The sequence below is a fragment of the Elephas maximus genome, chromosome 14 (genome assembly GCF_024166365.1).
Source record: "Elephas maximus indicus isolate mEleMax1 chromosome 14, mEleMax1 primary haplotype, whole genome shotgun sequence".
NCBI classification, from domain to species: Eukaryota; Metazoa; Chordata; class Mammalia; order Proboscidea; family Elephantidae; genus Elephas; species Elephas maximus.
Window position 1 is genome coordinate 88,734,508 of NC_064832.1, and position 21,028 is coordinate 88,755,535.

The following is a 21,028-nucleotide window of genomic DNA, read 5'->3' on the forward strand; positions in this document are numbered from 1 at the left end:
CACTGATACTATGTTCAAATCCAAGCCCGATGTAAATGACAGAAAGCTACTAGGCTGTATTAACTCATCCACATTCTGTTGTTATAATTAACACCCACCACACACACACGCACACACACACACACTCAATCAAACTGGTAGTAAGGTTTTCTGTTAAGATGAAATATCTCCCTTGGAGCACTAATTTTCTTCCAGGGCATTTCATGTTCCTTTAATTTAACTTAACTGGGTGAACCAGATTTTTCCCAAAGGGCTAATTAAGGAGATCTGTTAACTCTTTCAGTGCCCAGGCCTCAAGAAATCCCAGAAAGGCCATTGGTATTGTTTCGCCTTAGGCTTTATACTTCTTTTAAAGTCAGCTGTCATTTCTGAAGCAATCCAAAATAGCACACTCAACAGATCCCTGGAGCTTTTGAAATGTTAATACCTTCCAAAAGCAACGACCTTGCCACTGGGAAGTGATTTAGGCACTAGGGAGAAAAGGGCCCACTATCTTTATCACACTGGTTTACACCATCAACCTCAGAAATTGTGTGAGGGAAGAATAATCAATAGTGTGTTAAAACCCATCCCAGGGAATGCCAAGACAAAGTGCTTGAGCTCTGAAAAACGCTGAGTTGAAGGAGAACTTTGACTACAACAAAAGAAAAATTAGCTGTAGTGGTAAAAGACAATGAATTGCGTCTCGAGATGGAATTTGTCATCGGGAATGGCACTCGAGAGTGCTCTGGGTACTGCAGTGGAATCACAGAATGTGCCTGGTGAAATATGCTTATTCTGGAACCAAATAAGGAAACCAGAAGCCATCCTTGCTAAATACGTACACACAAGTCAAAAATTAGCTTACATAAACAAACCCAAAAAGCTTCTTAAAACAATGATAGATAGAACTGCCCCCTAGAGTTTCCAAGGAGCAGCAGGTGGATTTGAACTGCTGACCTTTTGGTTACCAGCTGAGTTCTTAACCACTACATCACAGGGGCGGGGGGGGGAGGGAGGGAGAGAGATGGATGATAGATAGATGATGGGTGGGTGGGTAGGTAGGTAGGTAGGTAGGTGGACAGGCAGGCAGGCAGGCAGATATCTAAGAGTAAAATCATCTCCTGTGTAGAAATGGAAGAAACTTGCACTTCATCAAAAGGTTCTGATAATGTTACTATATTTCCTGTAATTCTAATAAAGGTATTATCACTTGATACCTAGGACAGAGGGTGAAGCTTCTAAAAGCGGCAATGGAAGTGTCCCCTCCCCACCCTGAGTGAAGCCACTGTGGAAAACAACCAGCAGCTCAGTCCCTAAGATCATTATAATACAGTGTTTGATTTCCCACAGCAATCCTAATTGTGACATGAACAGCTGTCGACAACAAAATCTGAGGAAACTGTCATTATATGGATTTCGTCCGCATTTGCATGTCCTATTTCTACACCATTGCTCAAGAGGGCGTTTACAAAGAATTCTTCCAGTAGGGGTTTTCATTATTCAAAGGGGAGCCACTTGAGGTATTTGGCCTTATATGCTATACATGAAGTACATTTGTCATAACGAGAATCCCAAAGGGCTGTTTATTGAGAACCAGATTCAAGTTCGTGAAAGCTTCTGGTGCAAAATTTATTTAATTCTGAAATGCTCCTCTGAAGTAAATATTGCTTTCAGGTGGACTCTGACTCGGGGCAACCCCAGGTGTATCAGAGTGAAACTGTGCTCCACAGGGTTTTCAGTGGCTGATTTTCTGGAAGTAGATTGCCAGGCCTTTCTAGTTGGACTCAAACTGCTAACCTCTCAGTTGGCAGTCAAGTGGGCTCAACCGTTTGCACCACCCAGGGATTCCAAGGTAACTATTACAATCCCTGTTTTTAATATAGGATGAAACTAAGAGTCAGAGCATACAGTCACGCCATATCTTTCTGGGTCATTCTTCCTGTTACACTTTAAGTTTCTTTTCACCTCAAGATAAGCATTTATTTAAGGTGAAAGTTCCGTGAAAGCCGCTGCACTGCGCGGTTTTGCGTCGTGACTTCAGGAGGTCACTGTGGCCTCTTCACCCTTTCTGTGCTTCTTCCAGGTGTTTCAGGGATGTGGCCAGCCCAAGCCCGCTCCAGCCCTCAGATCGGCCCGCTCGGCTCCGGAAAACTTTAATACGCGCTTCAGGCCCTACAATCCTGAGGAAAGACCGACGACCGCTGCAGGCACAAGCCTGGACCGGCTGGTGAGTTCTTACGGATCGAAGGCCTTAGGCCGCGCTGTCTATGCCGGGGTGATTCTTGACGACCCATGATAAGATTCCGGAAAAGTTATTGTGATTCTCAGATTCTGCTCCTGCTTTTAATTAGAATTTTTAAAAGTAACAGGATCTTTCTTTAAGGCCATGAATTAGATCATTTAAGAAATCTTCTATTAATCCACTCGTGCAGTAGCCAAAATTTCCACTACATATTTCTTCTGAAATATTAATTTGAAGGCTAAGTTACCGTTGCCAGTTCTTCCGGAGACATAATTACAATGGCGCATTTCTTATTCAATGATTTATTCAAGTATGATACAGTGAAACCATTTTACGGCTCCTTATATGTAAACTTTTCTGTTTGAAAGACCTTGCAGAGACCCCAAATTAATGTTACTACCATTTTCTTTTCTTTTATGTGCATGTGTGTCTTTGAAAAGTTGGAATCCTTAGATACAGTCCCTCTTGGAGCCATTTAAATGTGTGATAGGGGGCTAAATGGAAACCATCAACAAGGCAATTTACTCCTAGAATACAACCATGAATGTAGTAAACACAATTTTGTGAGTGTGCCTTAAAAATCAAATTTTGCTATAAAAAATTAAAAGCTTATCATATCAAAGAAACATTGCCCAATTAGCTGCTATTTAATTTCTTCCATTTGTAGTACTATAAACAATGTATATACCTGTAATTGTTAAAAGTGTTAATGTCGCTTTGCCAATTATCTTCACGTAAAATTAACAGTAAAAACCTTAAGGTCGTGAAGCCCTTGAACCACTTCTGACTGTGGCATATAAACTTGGGCCTCCAGGGCTGCTGGTTATGAATATGCTTTTATTGGACACTATTTTTTATTATAAATTATTCTGTCATTCTCGCTAATATCCTTCTAGAATTCATAAGATTGAATTGGTTGGGTTTGGCCTCAAAGTAAGTATGTTTCAGCATTTCTGTCTATAAAAATCAAATGTACCTGCAACATAAAAGGCCTATTCTTGAAATACTAAAGTGACAGGTAAGCTAAGTTGTTAACTGCTGAATTTTCTTATAAACTTAATACCAATTATTAGCAAATGAAACACTCTTTTCTTCAGTGTAGTGCTTGGAAACAAAATTATCTGAGTAATTGCTTCAACCTTTTACTTTGCTGATTTCCTATCCTATATTCATAATTTCAGGAGAAAGTTTAAAATCCAGTCAACTTTTGTTTTTTAAACAAACAATTCTATCTTGCCAAACAACTAGTTCCTAATCAGTTGTTTAAAAAAAAAAAAAAAATGATGGTTTGATTAGCTTCCATGGCTTGGGATTTTACTTTACAAACTGGTTTGTACATCAAGACCCGTCTAACAAGAAGAACAGGGGGTGAGTGTGGATTTGATCTGTTTTTAGATCCCCATTTTAGTTGACTCAATAAACAAGTCAAGCTTTTCAAAATTTTCATAAAATCTAGTTAAAGAACTGGGGTACATTATGCAGCTAGTTAAAATTGCATTGAATTTAAACAACATAACGATACCTATGACAACTAATTAGTTTCCCCTTTGAAACAGAGAAGCACAATTTTCCCTCCCCATGGAAGAAATAAACACACACACTCAAACAAGGGAAGTATAGCAAGAAAAATATTTTTCTCAAGACAACAGTATTTGTGTAGTTTAGCACAAGCCTAAATAAAGCACCGTCAACACTTTGAGAATTTCATGTGACATTTAAAAACTGATCTATATGACAGTTGGAGCTTGAATGTTTATGTTCAGGAATTTCAATGGTCATCCTTATAATGCTCCGAAATATAAATCTGCTGTTGTAAAATAGGATCTTTGACTTAGGCACCAAAAAATATACGCTTTGATCAATTTTCTTCTGAAAACAATTGGTCATGACCAATCCTATGATCGTGAGTAAAATGAAGGACCAGACTCAGTGCCTAGGAGTTTAAATCAATAAGCCAATTTTATTCTAAAACATTCTCTGACATCACATAGTAGTCTTCTTCCTGATAGGTGTGGCTTAAGGCGCTGTAAGACAGAATTGAGGTTTTATTCTTTTTTTTATATATTATTGAATTAAATTTTAATTCCTTCCCAGGTTCTAAGAATTTGCAATTTGTAATTCACAGCCAGCCATAAGCGCAACTAGAGCTACTTTCCTCAGCTTCTAAGAGTAAGGAGCGTTTTCAGGATCAAAAGGAGTGGTTTGAAGATTATTCTGGAAAACACAAGCTAGGCCCAAAGCTATTATCAGTTTTCCATTTGCAGCCGATGGCTTCCCCAAGATCTCTTCCCTTTGAGGGTTTGATATAGTTGTGAATAATGAAAAGTTGAAGCAGTTTCTCCTGGCCTGGCTACACTGTGCAAAGGTGGGACACAGCCATCTCCAAGATAACTGCCCTGGTGAACTATCCTGTGGGTCTGCCATATATCACTGCCTATTTTGACTGTTTATAAACAAGGCTCATGTTACCTGCTCCAGTTTTAATTTTCCCCAGAAAAGATGTTTCCTGAATATTTATAAGAAACATGTGTCCCAGAAAAGGAGTACAGTTGGAAAAGATTTCCCTTAATTTCTCTAAGTGTTTTAACAGAAAAATGCTTCAGAGGACAGTATCGAAAAGAATATTCCAATCACCCCAACCGCTTTGCCAAAAGTCAAGATAATTCAACTCTAAAGCTCTCAGAGAGCTTTTTCTTAATACCATCTAAATTTAAATTTGCATCTGTGGTATTGACTTTGAGATCTGTTGGTAAATGCTCTCACATTAGTTACTGTATTTTTTAGGTGACCTGGTAATTACAGGGTTTGTTTTTAAAAATAAAGCTCCTAGCCCCAAACTGGGTAAACTACTCTTAAAATTTACGTAAGAGACTTGAAAACAAATCAAATGAGCAAAAAACCATCCCCCTTAAAAATACATCAATTCCATCATTTGACCTCTTATTATATTTATAAAAAACTTTAAACTCTTTAATATCTAGAAAACATTTGTATTTGCTCCTTTAAAGTTTTATGGGTATAAAAAGCAATTTACTTGGTCAGGAGCTTTCAGATATACTTCCCCTAAAGTTATTTTTGTTATCCAGTAATTAATATATTTGTCTGGATTCAGCTGCTGATAGAAAGCCAACTTGTCAGAGAATGCCACAGTCCTTTCTGCCAATAAAAAAAAAAAAAAATTTTTTTTTTTTCTTCCAATAGTCATGATTTATTGAAGATACGAATGCCATCAGCTTCTATGGTTAACTGACTGGTCCCACCTCCGTGTGTCTCTTTCCTGTTATCAACACTCACCCCAGCAGCCCTTCTGTCATAGCAGACTGTTATTGATTTTTAATTAAAGAGGCCAGAGGTGACTGTTGGCACTCAGGAAGAGATTGGTTCTCTTGCTCATTTCATAAATTTATACTCCTTGAATTCTCTTAAATAGTTTGATGCAAAACCATGAGTTTTCTTGCAAGTTCCAATTTGCTGGAAATATAGACTGTAAAATAAATCAGCACAAAGTAGCTCAATTTTTTAAGACCTGAGCGTACAGAAGTATTTCAAATTACCATACACCCAAATTATCCTCCTTAAAAGGCAATTAATTACACAGCTCAGAAAATCAGAGCACAACATTCAGTAGGGCTCCTGAGCTCACTGGGGCAGGGAATAACTGTTATTTTCCTCCAGCGGATTCATTAGAACAAAAATGTACTCTAAACTGTACATCGTATTTTATAAAGGTAGGATTCTTTTTAAAGCCAGACTTGGAAGTTAATTCATCAAGTTGGTGATGATTTAGACCAATAAATCTCCAGTAAGTATTCAACGTTGTACTGGGTACGTAGATTTCTTTCTGGTCATTCTGAGGGAATTTGGGTGGAATTCCAGCCTACAAAGCTAAATGTTATACCTGTTCTGTGCTATTATGTATAGAATAATCTTTTTCTTTTTCCTTTAAATCTGCTTTCCTCTTGCTTCCCAGAGGACTGTGTGGAGTACAATGCGGCATAGTGTAAGCGCTGGTCTTCTTATTCTTCCTTCATCGCCATTTGTCTTTGTACAATCACACTGGAGAGTTTTTGAGAAATTCCACCTCCACTTTTCCCTTCCAAATTGTCTGGAGAGTGAATTGAACACTGCACATGGCCAACTTCTTTACTAATTTCCTCTCTGCTTGGTATTTATGGTTAACAACCATTTTGGTATTCCTCCCCAATGACTAGGTTTTCAATCTCATCTTTGTGTAAGACCAGCTCATTTGGTGGCTGATTTAAATTCTATCCCAACATTCAGACTATATGTAGTCTGCCTGAAAAACTAGCTCTTCCCTGATAGAATATATTGCTTTTTTTTTTTTCATCTCATGCTGAGCGAATAATTACCTTCCTAATAATAAGAACAAACCAACATCAACTCTCATGCGTAAGGAGCTAATTTTTCCGTTAGCTTGGGCATAGAGAATTTGAGGGGGAGTGATAAGAAATAGTTTGCGCTATAGGTCATTTATTCTTTCTTTCTTTTTTTTTCCTACTTGAATTTGCTGGTTTCTTTTAGAGCATTCGGAGAGGGAGCATTGGATTTTTTTTTTTTAATCCAAAGTGATTTGTACTGGGGCTGAAAAGAACACCCAGGTTATCTTGCTTGGTTTTATGTACTAACCCAAATAATCAAATAGTTGTTGAAAGTAGTTTTCATAATACTATTTCATGCTGATAACACCCCTTAATAAGGACCTAAACCCTACATAGTATCGTGGACCCAGGAGAGAAGGCGACCCTCACCTGATAAGCACTTAGCTATTCTCGCAGCACACCCAAGACATCAGGGGGATAGATGTCTGCCTGGCCTTAAATCCAGACAGTGGTAACATGATGTCTTTAATTTCACCTGTAAAAAAATTTTTTTTGATGAAATATTCCCTGTTAAGATCCAGAGCAGTACCCCATTCATCATTTCTGCAGGTTGGGTGGGGGAAGAGAGTTAAAGAGGTAAATTCACAACAGGACATCCTCTGGGAGGGAAGAACCTGGGGAAGGGGCACAGAAAACAGACCTTAAGATCTCCTGATGCTGCTAATGGGAAGTGAAGAGAAAGCATTATCGCTGGAACAAGTCAAGGATCTGTTAACTTGGTTCGGTTGATAAGCTGGAGCAGCTCCAGTTCAGATCATGTGTACCTGTCCTTCCTAGCACCTATTGGGATCCCCAGTGGTTAAGCCAGTCCAACTTCCTTACCTAATGGTTAGTGCGACTCTTGTAGCTGAACCACTAAGAAGCTTTCTGCCAAGAACACTAACTTCCTTGAAAATACTAGCATGAATGCAAACCATGATATCATCCCCTTCTCAGCTGGACTTCCCTGTTGGCCTTCTAGAATCTTATCTATCTAGGTAAAAAAAAAATTGGATGTCTATTTTTGAATATGATTCTCCCCAAAATACAGTGCAGGTTCTGAAATTCGTTAGTTTGCCATTGATGAGAAATATGTTGCTAATATTATTACATTCAAATTTAAATACTTGTAAAATATCAAGTTACGCATTTTTCTTCCCTCTCTGAAACAAAATTGACATAGCAATTAACATTCTGGCATCATTTCCTGCCTGCTGGTTAATACCAGTTTCAGAATAAAATGCTGGTCATAACAATGTTCTTCCATGCCTCTCTGGGGCCATTTTGGTGTGACTTAAGAAGTTTTGGTTGTAAGGATGAGGGAAACTGTTGTTCATTTTAAACTGCCGTGGCATTTCATTGTCATCTCAAAGGATTCTGCATCCACCATCCTGCATTTCAAAAGGATGTCAGACTGTGTTTAAGAAACTGCTTTATTTTCTAGAGCCTAGGCTGCTGTCTTTAGGTGAAACTAATATTGCCCACCTTCTACGCCAACAGACACACCCACGCACACCCTCAGTCTTTGCTTGGCCCAAGCAAGAAAAAGTAAAACCCAATAGCAAGAGTAAACCAGATTCTCCACTTTAATTAGTTTTCTAAAGACAAATAGGTCAAGGCCAGATTGGCTTTCAGCCTCTACTGCAGCTGAATAAATTATGCTCCATTGGCCCCCGCAAATAAATGGCTACCGCTCAATCTACTTCAGACTGTGAACTGCCCAGTCTTGCCTGAAACTGCTTTATCGATTTGCTGCAAAACCCCACTGAGGCACCCCCGTTTCATCTTCAATGAACCCTTGGTAATGACAGCAGCAAAATGCAGTGAACTTTCCAAACAGGGAGAAAATATAAACCATTAAAACCAAACCACCCAACTTATTTAGCCTTGGTGTCTGCACACCTCCAGGCAACATGAGCCCCATGTGGTGGCAGGAGAGCCGCCCATCACAGACTTCTTTCCATGTCAGTGGCCTGTGGTTGATGGCCCGAGTGGGGAACATCATATAAAATGATAGCTTATCTCCAGGATACTCTGTTTATCCCACGGGCTTGAAGGATGCACAAATCTAATTCAATGCTGGTTTGCACTGTTGAAAACCTGGATAGAACGCCTGCTCCTTATGTAGATTTTTTCAGCTCACACTCAGTGGACAGTGGGCTAGTTTTACACCCTGGTGAAGCTTTTGTGGAAGAATAGTATAAATAAAGGAGGAGCATATTTCTCTTTCAGCTCAGACAAGGTTGTGTTTAATTGCATGTGATCATAAACTGGGAAGAGAAAAAAGAGTAATCGCCACGCTGGCTGCATAACTCCCTGGGAGATACTAAAGCCCACTTCACGTCACTGCCTGAAGACACGTCCAGAGAACCATATGACTTCCAACAGAGAAATAAAGTCATCCTACACGTTCTAAAGGGAGGAAATGTTTTCACGCTTTTCATTAGGTATAAGGGGTCTGCAATCATTTGGGGAGTAATTTTACCATCCAAAACCAGTTTCAACACTGGGTTAAATTCTCCTTTGTCTTTGGAAACATTTAAGCAGGAGCTTTGGTGACCTCTGAATCTGTCATAAAAATGAAGTGTTACTCTTTCAGACTAAAATATGGCTATACAAATTTTATATGCCGTTTTATGGTGTATCCAAATGCTTGTTTTTCCCTTCAGACTTTAAAATTTATTTCAGAATGCCTAGGCTTCAGCTAAACACAAATCGATGCATTTTAAAAGTGTCAATCAATCAACAGATGCATTCATTGAATTCTTCTTTGTTGCATAGCACTTAGTGAGACTAACTCATATAGAGTCTACATCATAGCATGTTGAGGGTGCTAGCGTCATCAAAAGGCAAGGGTTACTACTTACAAAAGTCATGGTTTTTATGCCCTATTGAGTAATTACATAGATGAGATTGAAATGACAACAGTAACTCTAAAGTACAGGTGAGAACTTTAAGTGGCAGAAAGTCTAAGTTAATAGTGAAATAATAGGGGCAGAGATAGTGAGAATGACGACACAATCATTGTCAATGTAAAACTGTACACATGAAAATTGTTAAACAGGTATATGTTTTGCTGTGTATATTTTCACCCAAAAATGTTTTTAAAAAGGCATTGCTTATCAATCCAGTTAAATCCCTTTGTCTCCTGCAGGGAATAGTACTTAATCTAGAGCTTCAGACCATATTAGCATACAATATATAAGAATTTGATTTTTTTAATCTAAGATAGACTGTGCTATAAAAGAGTATGTGGATGGTATAGTCACAAATGAATGATTCATCATTGACCAAATATGCATATAGAAAACATTAAATTGTGTAGCATGCTAATACAAAGCCAAAGCTGTGACTCAGTGGCCCTGTAACACAGAGTGGAGCTGCCCCATAGGGTTTCCAAGGAGCAGCTGGTGGATTTGAAATGCCAACCTTTTGGTTAGCATTCGAGCTTTTAACCACTGTGCTACCAGGGCTCCATCCTGGTATAAGCCATACCCAATAGCTGATTATCCCTTCTAAGGCCAGACCTTTCTGCCAAATGTGGAATAAATCAAACAGAAACTTTGTTGCCAGTCATGAGCTAATCGGATGATAAAGTTCATCTCCACAATTATTCACCATAAGTGTCCTTTCTTCAGCTATGTAATTGGTGTTTTAATTATGAAAATCGGAATAGATGAGCCACACTAAACCACTCAAACCATACCTTTTAAAAGATTTGTTCTTAAGAGCTATCAGTTGACGTAGATCTTTTATTAAATTATTGAACACCTTAAAGAACCTTTTCCTTGTCATGGAAAATCTGCAGTAATTTTTGCTCATAGCTGTCTGAGATATTTGCACCACAACTCCCAAATGTGATGTTCACGCTTATGAGAGAGAGAGCTGAAGAAATGGGATATTTCATAAATACCAGTTTTGATGTATTTGCTGTAAAATCAATCAGCTTTTAACTGACTCTGGGGCCTATGGAATACATTTTAAAGCACTGGGAATTTGACTATTCCCATAACATACTTGGACACTCTCTACTGCTAGCAATAAACCTCAGGCATAAACATTGTAGAGAAAACCAAATGAAAAGAAACCTGTTTGAGTGAAAATTGACTTTCCTTCATAAATGTTAAAGGTAGAAAGATATCTGGAATACACAATAATTTTATTACTTAAGCTCATTCATGGTCATTATCGTCAAAGGCTCTGGCTTCACAGGTATTTTCATACACCTAAAAAAAGACTGGCCAAGTTATTAAAAAAAAAAAAAAAAAGTCACGTTGATAGCAAATGAGCCAACCAGCATCCTTATCGCTACCACTAGGCTGCTATTTTACAAATAATTTTTTGGAAGTTGGATTTGTGTAATAACTTCAGAAGCCTTTCCAGTACTGTATGGATCAGGATGCAACAGGCAAGGTGTTGTTGCACCTACAAACAACTCCCCAAATCTCAGTGATTCACAACAACACAAGCTTATTTCTTTGTCTAAGTGTCCATTGTGTGTCGGCTACATGTGATCACCTCCTCTCCAGGACCCAGGGTGACAGAGCAGCCCCTAGCTGGAGTGTTGTCTGTTTCAGTGCTGGGGAAAAAGAATGTGGCAGGGATGACTGCTAAAACCTCCATCTGGAAGGGACAGATCACATTATTCCCACCTCCTCAGCCAAAGCAAGTCATATGACCAAGCCTGCCTTCATGGAGACGGGGAACATCAGTCTCAGGCAAAGAGGAAATGGGCATATTAGTGAAAAGTACTATTATCAAGAAATCAAGCAATGTATAACATTGGGCAAATCTGTGGCAAAAGACCTGTTTAAAGTGTTAAAAAATCAAAGATGTCACTTTGAGGACTAAGGTGCACCTGACCCAAACCATGGTATTTTCAGTCACCTCGTATGCATGCAAAATCTGGACAATAAAAAAGAAAGACTGAAGAAGAATCAATGCATTCAATTTGTGGCTCGGGCCAAAAATATTGAATATACCGTGGAGTGCCAGAAGAACAAACAAATCTGTCTTGGAGGAAGTATAACCAGAAAGCAACTCAGAAGTGAGGATGGTGAGACTCCACCTCACACACTTTGGGCCCTTCATCAGTAGAGACCTATCACTGGAGAAGGACGTCATGTTTGGTAAAGTAGAGGGTCAGCAGAAAAGAGTGAGACCCTCAGTGGGATGGATTGACACAGTGGCTCCAGCAGTGGGCTCAAACATAACAACCATTGTGAGGATGGCATGGGACCAGGCAACATTTCTTTCCATTGTACTTAAGGTCACTATAAGTCCAAGGCTACTGGATGGCACCTAACAACAATGACATTGTCAACCATAAACACAAATGACCAAGGCAAGATTTTAAAATTGATAAAAATCTTGTTTCATTATTCTTCCCAACTCTAAGATAACCCTTACATGAAAAAGAAGGAAAAAAAAAAAATCAGGCATTCATTCAACAAATATTTATTGAGCACTAACATGTCCCAAGTATAGGTGATGAGGACGTAATCAAAGAACTCACGACACTTGGGGCTATACTCAAACCAAAAAACCAAACCAATTGCAGTTAAGTTGATTCCAATTCATGATGACCCCATGCATTGTAGACTAAAACTGTGCTTTACAGGGTTGTCATGGCTGTGACCTTTCAGAAGCAAATTGCCAGGCCTTTGGGTGGGTTTGAACCACCAACCTTTTGGTTAGCAGCCCCACATCTAACAATTTGCTCCACCCATGGGTGTATAATTTGAATCAGACAATGCTCTGGTAAAGATTTCTCTACAAATGAACTGACACTTCTTTGAGAAAATTGATTTATTTTTTAGAGTTCCAGGAGAAATCTGAGTCCTTATTTTAAGGGAAGGTCTCCATTGACCTAGATAACCAGCAACTCTTTCCAAGTCAGTTTGGTTTTTACCATCAGATGCCTATTTAGCCTACCTCAACTTTGAATTCAATCACGAGATATCCAGAGCAAAGAAGTCCCACCCCAAATCTTAAGACAGTGTCTCAAGGAGGTTAGAGAAATTGTTCCCAATGACTCAGAAAGAAACGGCAATAGGAAAACAGAATGAGCAAAGACTTTTTTTTAACCAACATAAAATATCTCGCAGATCTAGACATGACATATTTTTAAATGAGGCTTAAATATTGCATATTGTGAGTCCTCTCTTGAATGACTTGATGTCATGTTTGCTTAATCAAAGCAATTTTTCTGCTCTTCTCCTTTCTGGGTCAACCTAGTTGGAGCAAATCAAATTGTTCTCCCTCTCTTTCCTTTTCATACATCATCGTATAAAATCACCAGGAATTCACATTCTGGAACCTGCCTTGTCTCCTTTCACAGTCTCTGCTTATTTCTGAACAGCATTGGTGAAGGAGAACACTTTTCACAGGTTAATCAGGGAAATTGCCCCAGCTGACAGCAACAAACACTCATGGACTGCAATGCAAGTCTTAGGAATGTGTGTGGGTGGAATTATTTGCGAAATCATATAGCTTTGATTTAGCTGGAAGAAAAATGACAATATAAATTCATAAATTTTTTATGTGTAATAAGGCAGGAAACCAATGACTGGGTGACTTTTATCTTAAGGGATTTTGTCCTAAGAAAACTCCCCAAAGCAGCCTGCCATCATTTCAGTAAAGAACACTCCTGTCTGCACTTGAAAAAACCAGAGCATTTCCGGCTAGCTCTTCGCAGATCCTTGATTGCTACAGGAAAGAGGTAAACACGGAGCAGCTAGAATGGCTCTGGGAAGAAAACATAGAGGCAGCAAACTGCCTTCATTGATCTCCTTCCATAAAACCCAGACACCCAGAGGCTCTCTTTAGTGCAATGCATGTCCACACTGAAATATTTCGTTACTCAGGAAAATCAAATCCTCTCTATGCAACAGACTTCAAGAAACAAGAAAGATTTCATTAGGGTTTTCATAGGGAAGGCTTAAGTAAAAGAATCCTCATCCTATCTTTTGCCAAGTTTTCTTGACAAAATACAATAAAAAGCTCTTCACAGTGTTTTCATAAAAAGTTTTCCTTCTCTGTGGTTTTGGAGGGTGAGAAGTAAAATGAGCCTTTAGGAATATTTTTTGAAGAAAGCAGTCGTTGGATAATTTGAATCTTTGTATGACAAAAAAGGGTCCAATTTGTGTGTGGGGGCGGTTCTTTTTTTAATTACACTCCTGGTGGAGCCCTGGTGGAGCCCTGGTGGGACAGCAGCTAAGCGCTAGGCTGCTAACTGGAAGGTTGGCAGTTTGAACCCATCCAGCAGCTCCACAGGGGAAAGACCTGGCTATCTGCTTCTGAAAAAATTACAGTCAAGAAAACTCTGGGGGGGCAGTTCTGCTCGCTTAGATGGCACCCAGCAACAACAAAGACATACTCCTGTGCCCAGTAACAGTAAGTGGACAACCCAGAGGTTGTTGCTTTTTTATCAGAGTAGCTGAAGGATGATAATTTTAAACAAAATGTCTGTGATTCATGACTTTTTTAAATTCAAAGATACAGCTGTTATGAATGAAATATGACTACCAATTGCCAGCTCCGCCTCATCCTCTTATGTCCTGCCACCCCTGAAACATTACCCTCCTGGTGACAAGTACCAGAGCTTCCTGGATGAAAGGAAGGAAAAAGACAGGATAAGGTAGCCCTTTACAGAACAGTCTTCAAATCTTTGATATTTTTACTATTTTGTGTGTGTGTGTGTGTGTCTGCTTGCTCTATCAATTAATGAGAGAGTATTTCACTATGCGGGTAGGTTTATCTGTTTCTCGTAGTTCTATTTTTGTTCCATATATTTCTCTTCCTTTGCGAATTGAACTCTTTATCATTATATAGTGATCCCTTTTTTCTAGTAATGGCTTTTTGCCTTAAAGTTTATTTTTCTGATATTAACGTAGTTATACCAGATTTCTTTTTTAAGTTAATATTTCACTGACGTATCTTTTTTTTTTTTTTTTTCATCACTTGCAACCCTTCTGGATCCTTAAGTTTTAAATGTGCCTCTTATAAACATTAAAAAAAAAAAAAAAAAAAAAAACTTACATAGCTGGAAATTTTTTTGTAATTTAACTAGAACATTTAGTTCATTTAAATGTACTAGAAACACTGATAGAATTGAATTGATTTTTTCCATCTCATTTTGTGCTTTCTATTTGTCTCATTTTTTCAGTTTTACATTTCCTCCCTTCTTGTGGACTGATTGAAGATGTTTCTCATTCCCTTTTACTTTTACCATTCGGAAGCCGTATTCTTTTTGTTCTAATCTTTTTGTGGTTACCTCCTTAAATGTTAACATCATCTTAACTTATTAAAGTCTGGGACAATCCAAGAAACTGAGAACATTTTAACCCATTGCCATCAAGTCGATTCCGACTCATAGAGACCCTCTAGGACAGAGTGAAACTGGCCTATGGTGTTTCCAAGGAGTAGCTGGTGGGTTCAAACTGCTAACCTTTTAGTTAGCAACCGAGCTCTTAACCACTGCGCCACCAGGGCTGCCAGAACACTTTAACTCTGGTAATCCTCCCAACTCATACCTGATTTTTGTTAATTAGTTTAGTTTTATCTTGCTTTGTTTTTTTTAAGTCCTATAGGACTTTAGATTATCATTATCATTATTATTTGATTATTTGTGCTGTAACTTTTTATACAGATTTAACTACACATTTATCACTTTCTTTGCTTATCATTTCTTCTGGCCATCAGAATCAGGAATCACTTTCCCTGGTCTGGGAAACATACTTTGGAATTCCCTTTACTGAGGATTGTATATGAAAATGTCTTTGTCCTCATTCTTCGAAGATATTTTTCTCAAGATGCAATTTTAGGCCAACAGCTATCTTCTCTGAGTACACTGATGCTCGTATTTCACTGTCTCCTTGTTTCCATTGCTGCTATTGGGAAGTCTGTCTTCATGCCTGATTGCCTGATACTTCTAATATATGGAGTGTTTGCTGGTCTGACAAGGCTGGTGTTTCTGCTGGCTCTTACACGTGGTACTTTGTTTCCTTACGTACGTTTTGTTTGCTTTTGTTTGTTTTGTTTTTTGTAAGCTTGTATTCCTTAGAACTTAATCAACAGAAAGTCTTTGAGGTTATGTTGAAGCTGTCTTTTTATTTAACTCTTATACTCAGGATTTAACCCCTTGGAATCCCAGTTTTATGTGGTGGAGTGGTGAGGTAGGCTTACCACCCTTAGGAACCACTACACTTCATTTCCTGTCCCTTGCATCCACCCTGCACAGCTGTAAAAACCAAAGCCAGACTCAGTACTTTATTTTCTTCTCTGGGTTTCCTTTTCACTTAGTTTTTGACCTTTGAGGATTTCTTACTATTTTGCCAACTCATTGATTGCTTTAAAATAGGTTTTCTATATTTTATATAGCAGTTTTAATTGCTTTTAGCAGAGAGGTCAGAGTATCTGGTCTGCCATACTTCTCCAGAACCATGTAGAAAGCTGTACACACAGGTGCGAACAAGCTAATCTTCTCCACCAGCCTTGTGTTAAGATCTTTTGACTTGATAGAACAGCATAAGAGCAGTGGAAGGAACAGTTATCTTAGTTCTGTTTCTGATAAGTACTCCAGGAAACCCTATTTTATTAGGCCATATAGTAGTTGCAGCTCCTAGCCTCATCTTCGAAAGTGGTACTGTTCCAGGTACACCCTAAACTTCCAGTCCACAAGGCCAGCAGCCCTATCTTACAACTGCGAAGCATCCCAAGTCTGAGCCTGCTGGCCCCACTCACTACAGGAACAAGATTCCTCTCCAAAACGTAAGCTTGTGGTGCTACAAAATTTTCCAGAATTTCTGCCATTCTTTTTCTTTCAACTGACTTTTAACCCAAAGATGTCACACGTAACCAGGGCCGCTGTCCTTCAGAAAGGCAAATTCAGTACACCCTTCACCCTGTCTGCTTGATGGCACCTGAAAAGATCTTGCTCTGTGTACTTAATAACTGTGTTAGATAAGCAAACAAGGACAGTGAACCAAGCTGGGTAGCTCACTAAAACATTTGGAAGCTCATTTTGGAAAGCATTTTTTACATGGGCAGTGGACCTCATACAACTACTCAGAACCCTTTATTCAATTGATATTATGCTCCAAAATGTGATGATTGCTGTTTTCAAACCATTTAAAATACAAATTTTACAGCTTTTCATTTATAATAACAGGAATAATAAAACTAATTTCTTAGTGCCATTTCTCTTAAAAGGACAAAGTACTTTCAAGAAGGACATAGTAAGTTTGCCAGACTTATGGAAAGCCAGGTGCTAGGCTCAGACAAGCCACAGCGCTGGCCCTGCACGGCGGTTCTGCCATGGAGTGCAGACCAGAGTGATTTAGCTGTGCAGTTGGCATTGTCTTCCACAGACCACCCAAAAGCCTACCCAGGTTAAAATACTGGGCCCGATGGGCTAGTGATGATATATGTGAAGTGTCTAATGTGTGCCTGCTGGCTTATGCCGCATGGCACATGAATGGCTTCCTTCCTTCCTTCTTCCCTTCCTTTCCTTCTTTCTTTCTTCCTCTCTTTCTTTCTCACCATTCATTCATTCATTCCCTCAGACAGACAGAGGGCAAGCAAAGGTAGAGAAGGAAAGAAATGTTCTGAAAGAAATCCCAAAAACCTGCATCCATGTGCTCCAAATGAGGACTACAGGACTGAGGGAGAAGCCAGACCTACTTGGATTACTGGCATTGCTTGCTCACCTGACTCCTTCTATCCCTATAACCCGTGGGAAGAGCCTGCCCCAGCTCCTACCAGATACATTGCTCCTTTTTATTTTCACAGGGTATAGTATAGAAATTAAAGCCAAGTCATTGAAAGTCCACAACCAAAGTCAAAATTCTGAATATTTGCTCTTGAACAAATGACTTAACCTCATTGTCTCATTTTTCATCTGTAAAATAGATAAACAATAGCATCAGTGTTATCCTGTTGTGTTGACTAAATATACTAATGTGCATAAAGCTAGCTTGGCCACTGTTGGTGTCAAGCTTGGTTACTAGTATTATTGATACTAACAGCGATAGCATTAAGCTTGGCTGTTATTAATAATAATAAAGAAGAGCAACATCTAATTTCAGTGATTTCAGTTATTCAATGGGATTTTGGCCTGAACACAAAGTAAACAAACCCAACTCTTGGTCTTTACAGAAAGTGTCTGGTTTGCTTCAGCATTTAAGAATAGGTAGCACGGTGGTTAAGCTGCTCAGACTGCTAACCTAAAGGTCCGCAGTGGAACCCACCAGCCACTCCGCGAGAGAAAGCTATGACAGTCCGCTTCCATGAAGATTACAGCCTTGGAAGCCCTATGAGGCAGCTCTGCTCTGTCCTCTTGGGTCACTATGGGTCATGATGGACTCTGCAGCAACGGGAGTTAGGGCTGCTAAAGGTGACCGCGCCCTTCAGCAGTCACCAAGGACTAGAGCTGGAGCCAACACTGGCTTTGGGCACTGTTGTTGAACAAAGTTCCTCTGGAGCTACTGCGAAGACAGAGCCACGTAGCAAGGTTACAATGAAAAGTCCTGGTGTGAGCATTTGGGAGGCTGATAAGAGATTCAAGTTGAACAAAAGTACTGGTGAAACTTTGAAATGTGGCATCTGGGGTCTTCAATGCTAACAAGCGGCCATCTAAGATGCATCAATTGGTCTCAACCCACCTGGAGCAAAGGAGAATGAAGAACACCAAGGTCACATGACAACTAAGAGCCCAAGAGACAGAAAGGGCCACATGAACCAGAGACCTACATCATCCTGAGACCAGAAGAACTAGTTGGTGCCCGGCCACAACCGATGACTGCCCTGACAGGGAGCACAGCAGAGGACCCCTGAGGGAGCAGGAGATCAGTGGGATGCAGACCCCAAATTCTCATAAAAAGACCATACTTAATGGTCTGACTGAGACTAGAGGAATCCCAGCAGTCATGGTCCCCAGACCTTCTGTTGGCACAGGACGGGAACCATCCCCAAAGACAACTCATCAGACATGAAAGGGACTGGACAGTGGGTAGGAGAGAGATGCTGATGAAGAGTGAGCTAATTATATCAGGTGGACACTTGAGACTGTGTTGGCATCTCCTGTCTGGAGGGGGGATGGGAGGATAGAGAGAGTAGGAAGCTGGCAAAATTGTCACGAAAGGAGAGACTGGAAGGGCTGACTCATTAGGGGGAGAGTAAGTGGGAGTAGGGAGTAAGATGTATATAAACTTATATGTGACAGACTGACTTGATTTGTAAACGTTCATTTGAAGCTCAATAAAAGTTAATAAAAAAAAAGTACTGGTGACAGATCCATCTAAACGGTGAATGGAAGTAGCCAGATGAATGATGGCGTACAGGGAGGCCCAGCACCTGCTAGCTAAGCGACGCCCGCCAGGGTAGTGGCACGCTCACCGCCTCATGCCACCTCCAGGACCACTGGCTGAAAAGCTTATTTAAAAAACATTTCAGCGAGGCAAGGTAGGAATACTGGCAGAAAAGATGAAAACCCCAATTAGGTGGCTGAATCAGATGGGAAGGTGAACAGCATTTGAAATTGCCTTTTTTAAAAAACTCACTTGAAGGTGAAGACAGGGACGAGTCCCTGACAGTAATTTCACTGTAAAATGATCACTGCTTGGGGAGTAGATTTGACTATGGGGAATGAGAGAAAAAGAAGAAGATGAATTTTGCAGCAATTCTAAACTATTTATATCTTCCCTCATCTTGACCTGCCCCTTTGCAAATAAAGGGAGAAACAGAGGCACCGAGTTCCTAGGATTTGCTCAGCAACGTAGGAACTGGAACAAGACTTAGGCTTCTTGTTTTCAACCCAAGTTTATGTCCATCGAATTGTCGCACCTACCTTACTTATAAAATATAACGTAGCTCCAGATGGAAGCAGGAGCTGCTTAACAGCCTGTCCTGATCCAGGAAAGAAGAAGAGAGGCGCTCCACGTTCGTGAAGTGCGTTAGAATAGACAAAAGGTTTTCACGTCTCTGCCTCATTTGACAAGCTGGCAACAACTGGGACCAGCCATTTGCTTTTTCCCTTGAGGAGACTCCTGGGGCTTGTTTTCTGTTTCCCAGGGGCCTGATGCTGCAACGCACCTGGTGTCTGTGAGGTTTCTATTGCCATCAAAGGTCAAACAAGAGGTGGACAGGCATTTTAGTGGGTTTATTGCTATTTTGTCTCTTCTCTGTTCCCTGCAGTACTTCCGTAAGATCGTCTGTTTGGAAAAAAAAGGAAGGAGGGAGGGAAAGAAAGAACAGACCCCTGAAACTATTGCCCTGAGATAATCTTTAAATCTTAAACTGAAAATATCTCCCCTGAAGTCTTCTTATAATGAAACAATAGTTTAGCTTAACTACAAAAGATGTCTGCCTTGAGCATTATGCTCTTTTAAGAACTATTTACGTGGCATCAAATTGATAACAGCAACTCGAAAGATTAGATAGGAACCTTAGGAGGGCAGTGAATTTATGTTGATGAGGGAGGAACAACTCAGAAAAGGAGGGTAAGAATGGTTTCACAACTCCAAGAATGTAATCAGTGTCACAGAATGGTACATGTAGAAATTGGTGAATTGGTGAATGTTTTGCTGTGTACAGAGCCCCGGTGATGCATTGGTTGAAAGCATGGCTGCTAACCAAAAGTTTGGCAGTTCGAATCCACCAACTGTTCCTTGGAAACCCTCTGGGGCAGTTCTACTGTGTCCTATGGGGTCGCTATGAGTCAGAATTGGCTCGACGGCAATGGGTTTAGTTTGGTTTTGGTTTACTGTGTATATTCTCAATAACAACAACAAAATAAATAAAATTTTATATTAAAAAAAACAGAAGAAGGAAGGGAAAGAGGGAGGGACAGAGAGAGGGACAGAAAGGAAAGAAAGAATTTTCCTTTTCAACAAGAGGGCTATTTTTGGTGCCCAGAGCAACTTCATAGGATTTCCTTACACAGCCTGCTCACTCTAGTTGCTCATTCAAAGGGAAGTGAAGAAAAGACCTTAGTGAAGGTCTAGAGACGAGAACAGCAGGGTCTGGACATCAGTGACCATTGTGACTATTTCCAGAACATTAAATCAACTATTCTCCTAAATTTATTTTCCATTCAATTGCTGTTAGATTCTCAAAGGTGGCTACTGCTGATGGAGATTTGGGATTTAGGGTTCTCATTGGAGTTCCTGGCTGGAGCAGACGTTAACACTTTCTGCTGCTAAACAATAACTTGGAGGTTTGAGTCCATTCAGAGGTACCTCAGAAGAAAAGTCCTGGTGATTTCCTCCCGAAAAATCAGCCATTGAAAACTCTGTGGAGCACAGCTTGACTCTGACACACATGGGTCAGAACTGACACAACGGCAATTGGTTTTCCTATATAATAATAATATTATCAAGTGAATTCTTTTTGGTTAAACTGACAAATAGGAGTGAAACCTACGGCT

General features: G+C 39.8%; 1 protein-coding gene across 1 annotated transcript in view; it reads left to right on the forward strand.

The window, feature by feature from the left end:
* GPC6 (glypican 6) overlaps positions 1-21,028 on the forward strand; it is a 1,286,079-nt gene that overhangs the window by 1,172,449 nt on the left and 92,602 nt on the right. Inside the window, exon 6 of the mRNA XM_049852914.1 lies at positions 2,066-2,209. Within this exon, the coding sequence (XP_049708871.1) occupies positions 2,066-2,209 (144 nt within the window). The remainder of the gene's footprint in view (positions 1-2,065; positions 2,210-21,028) is intronic.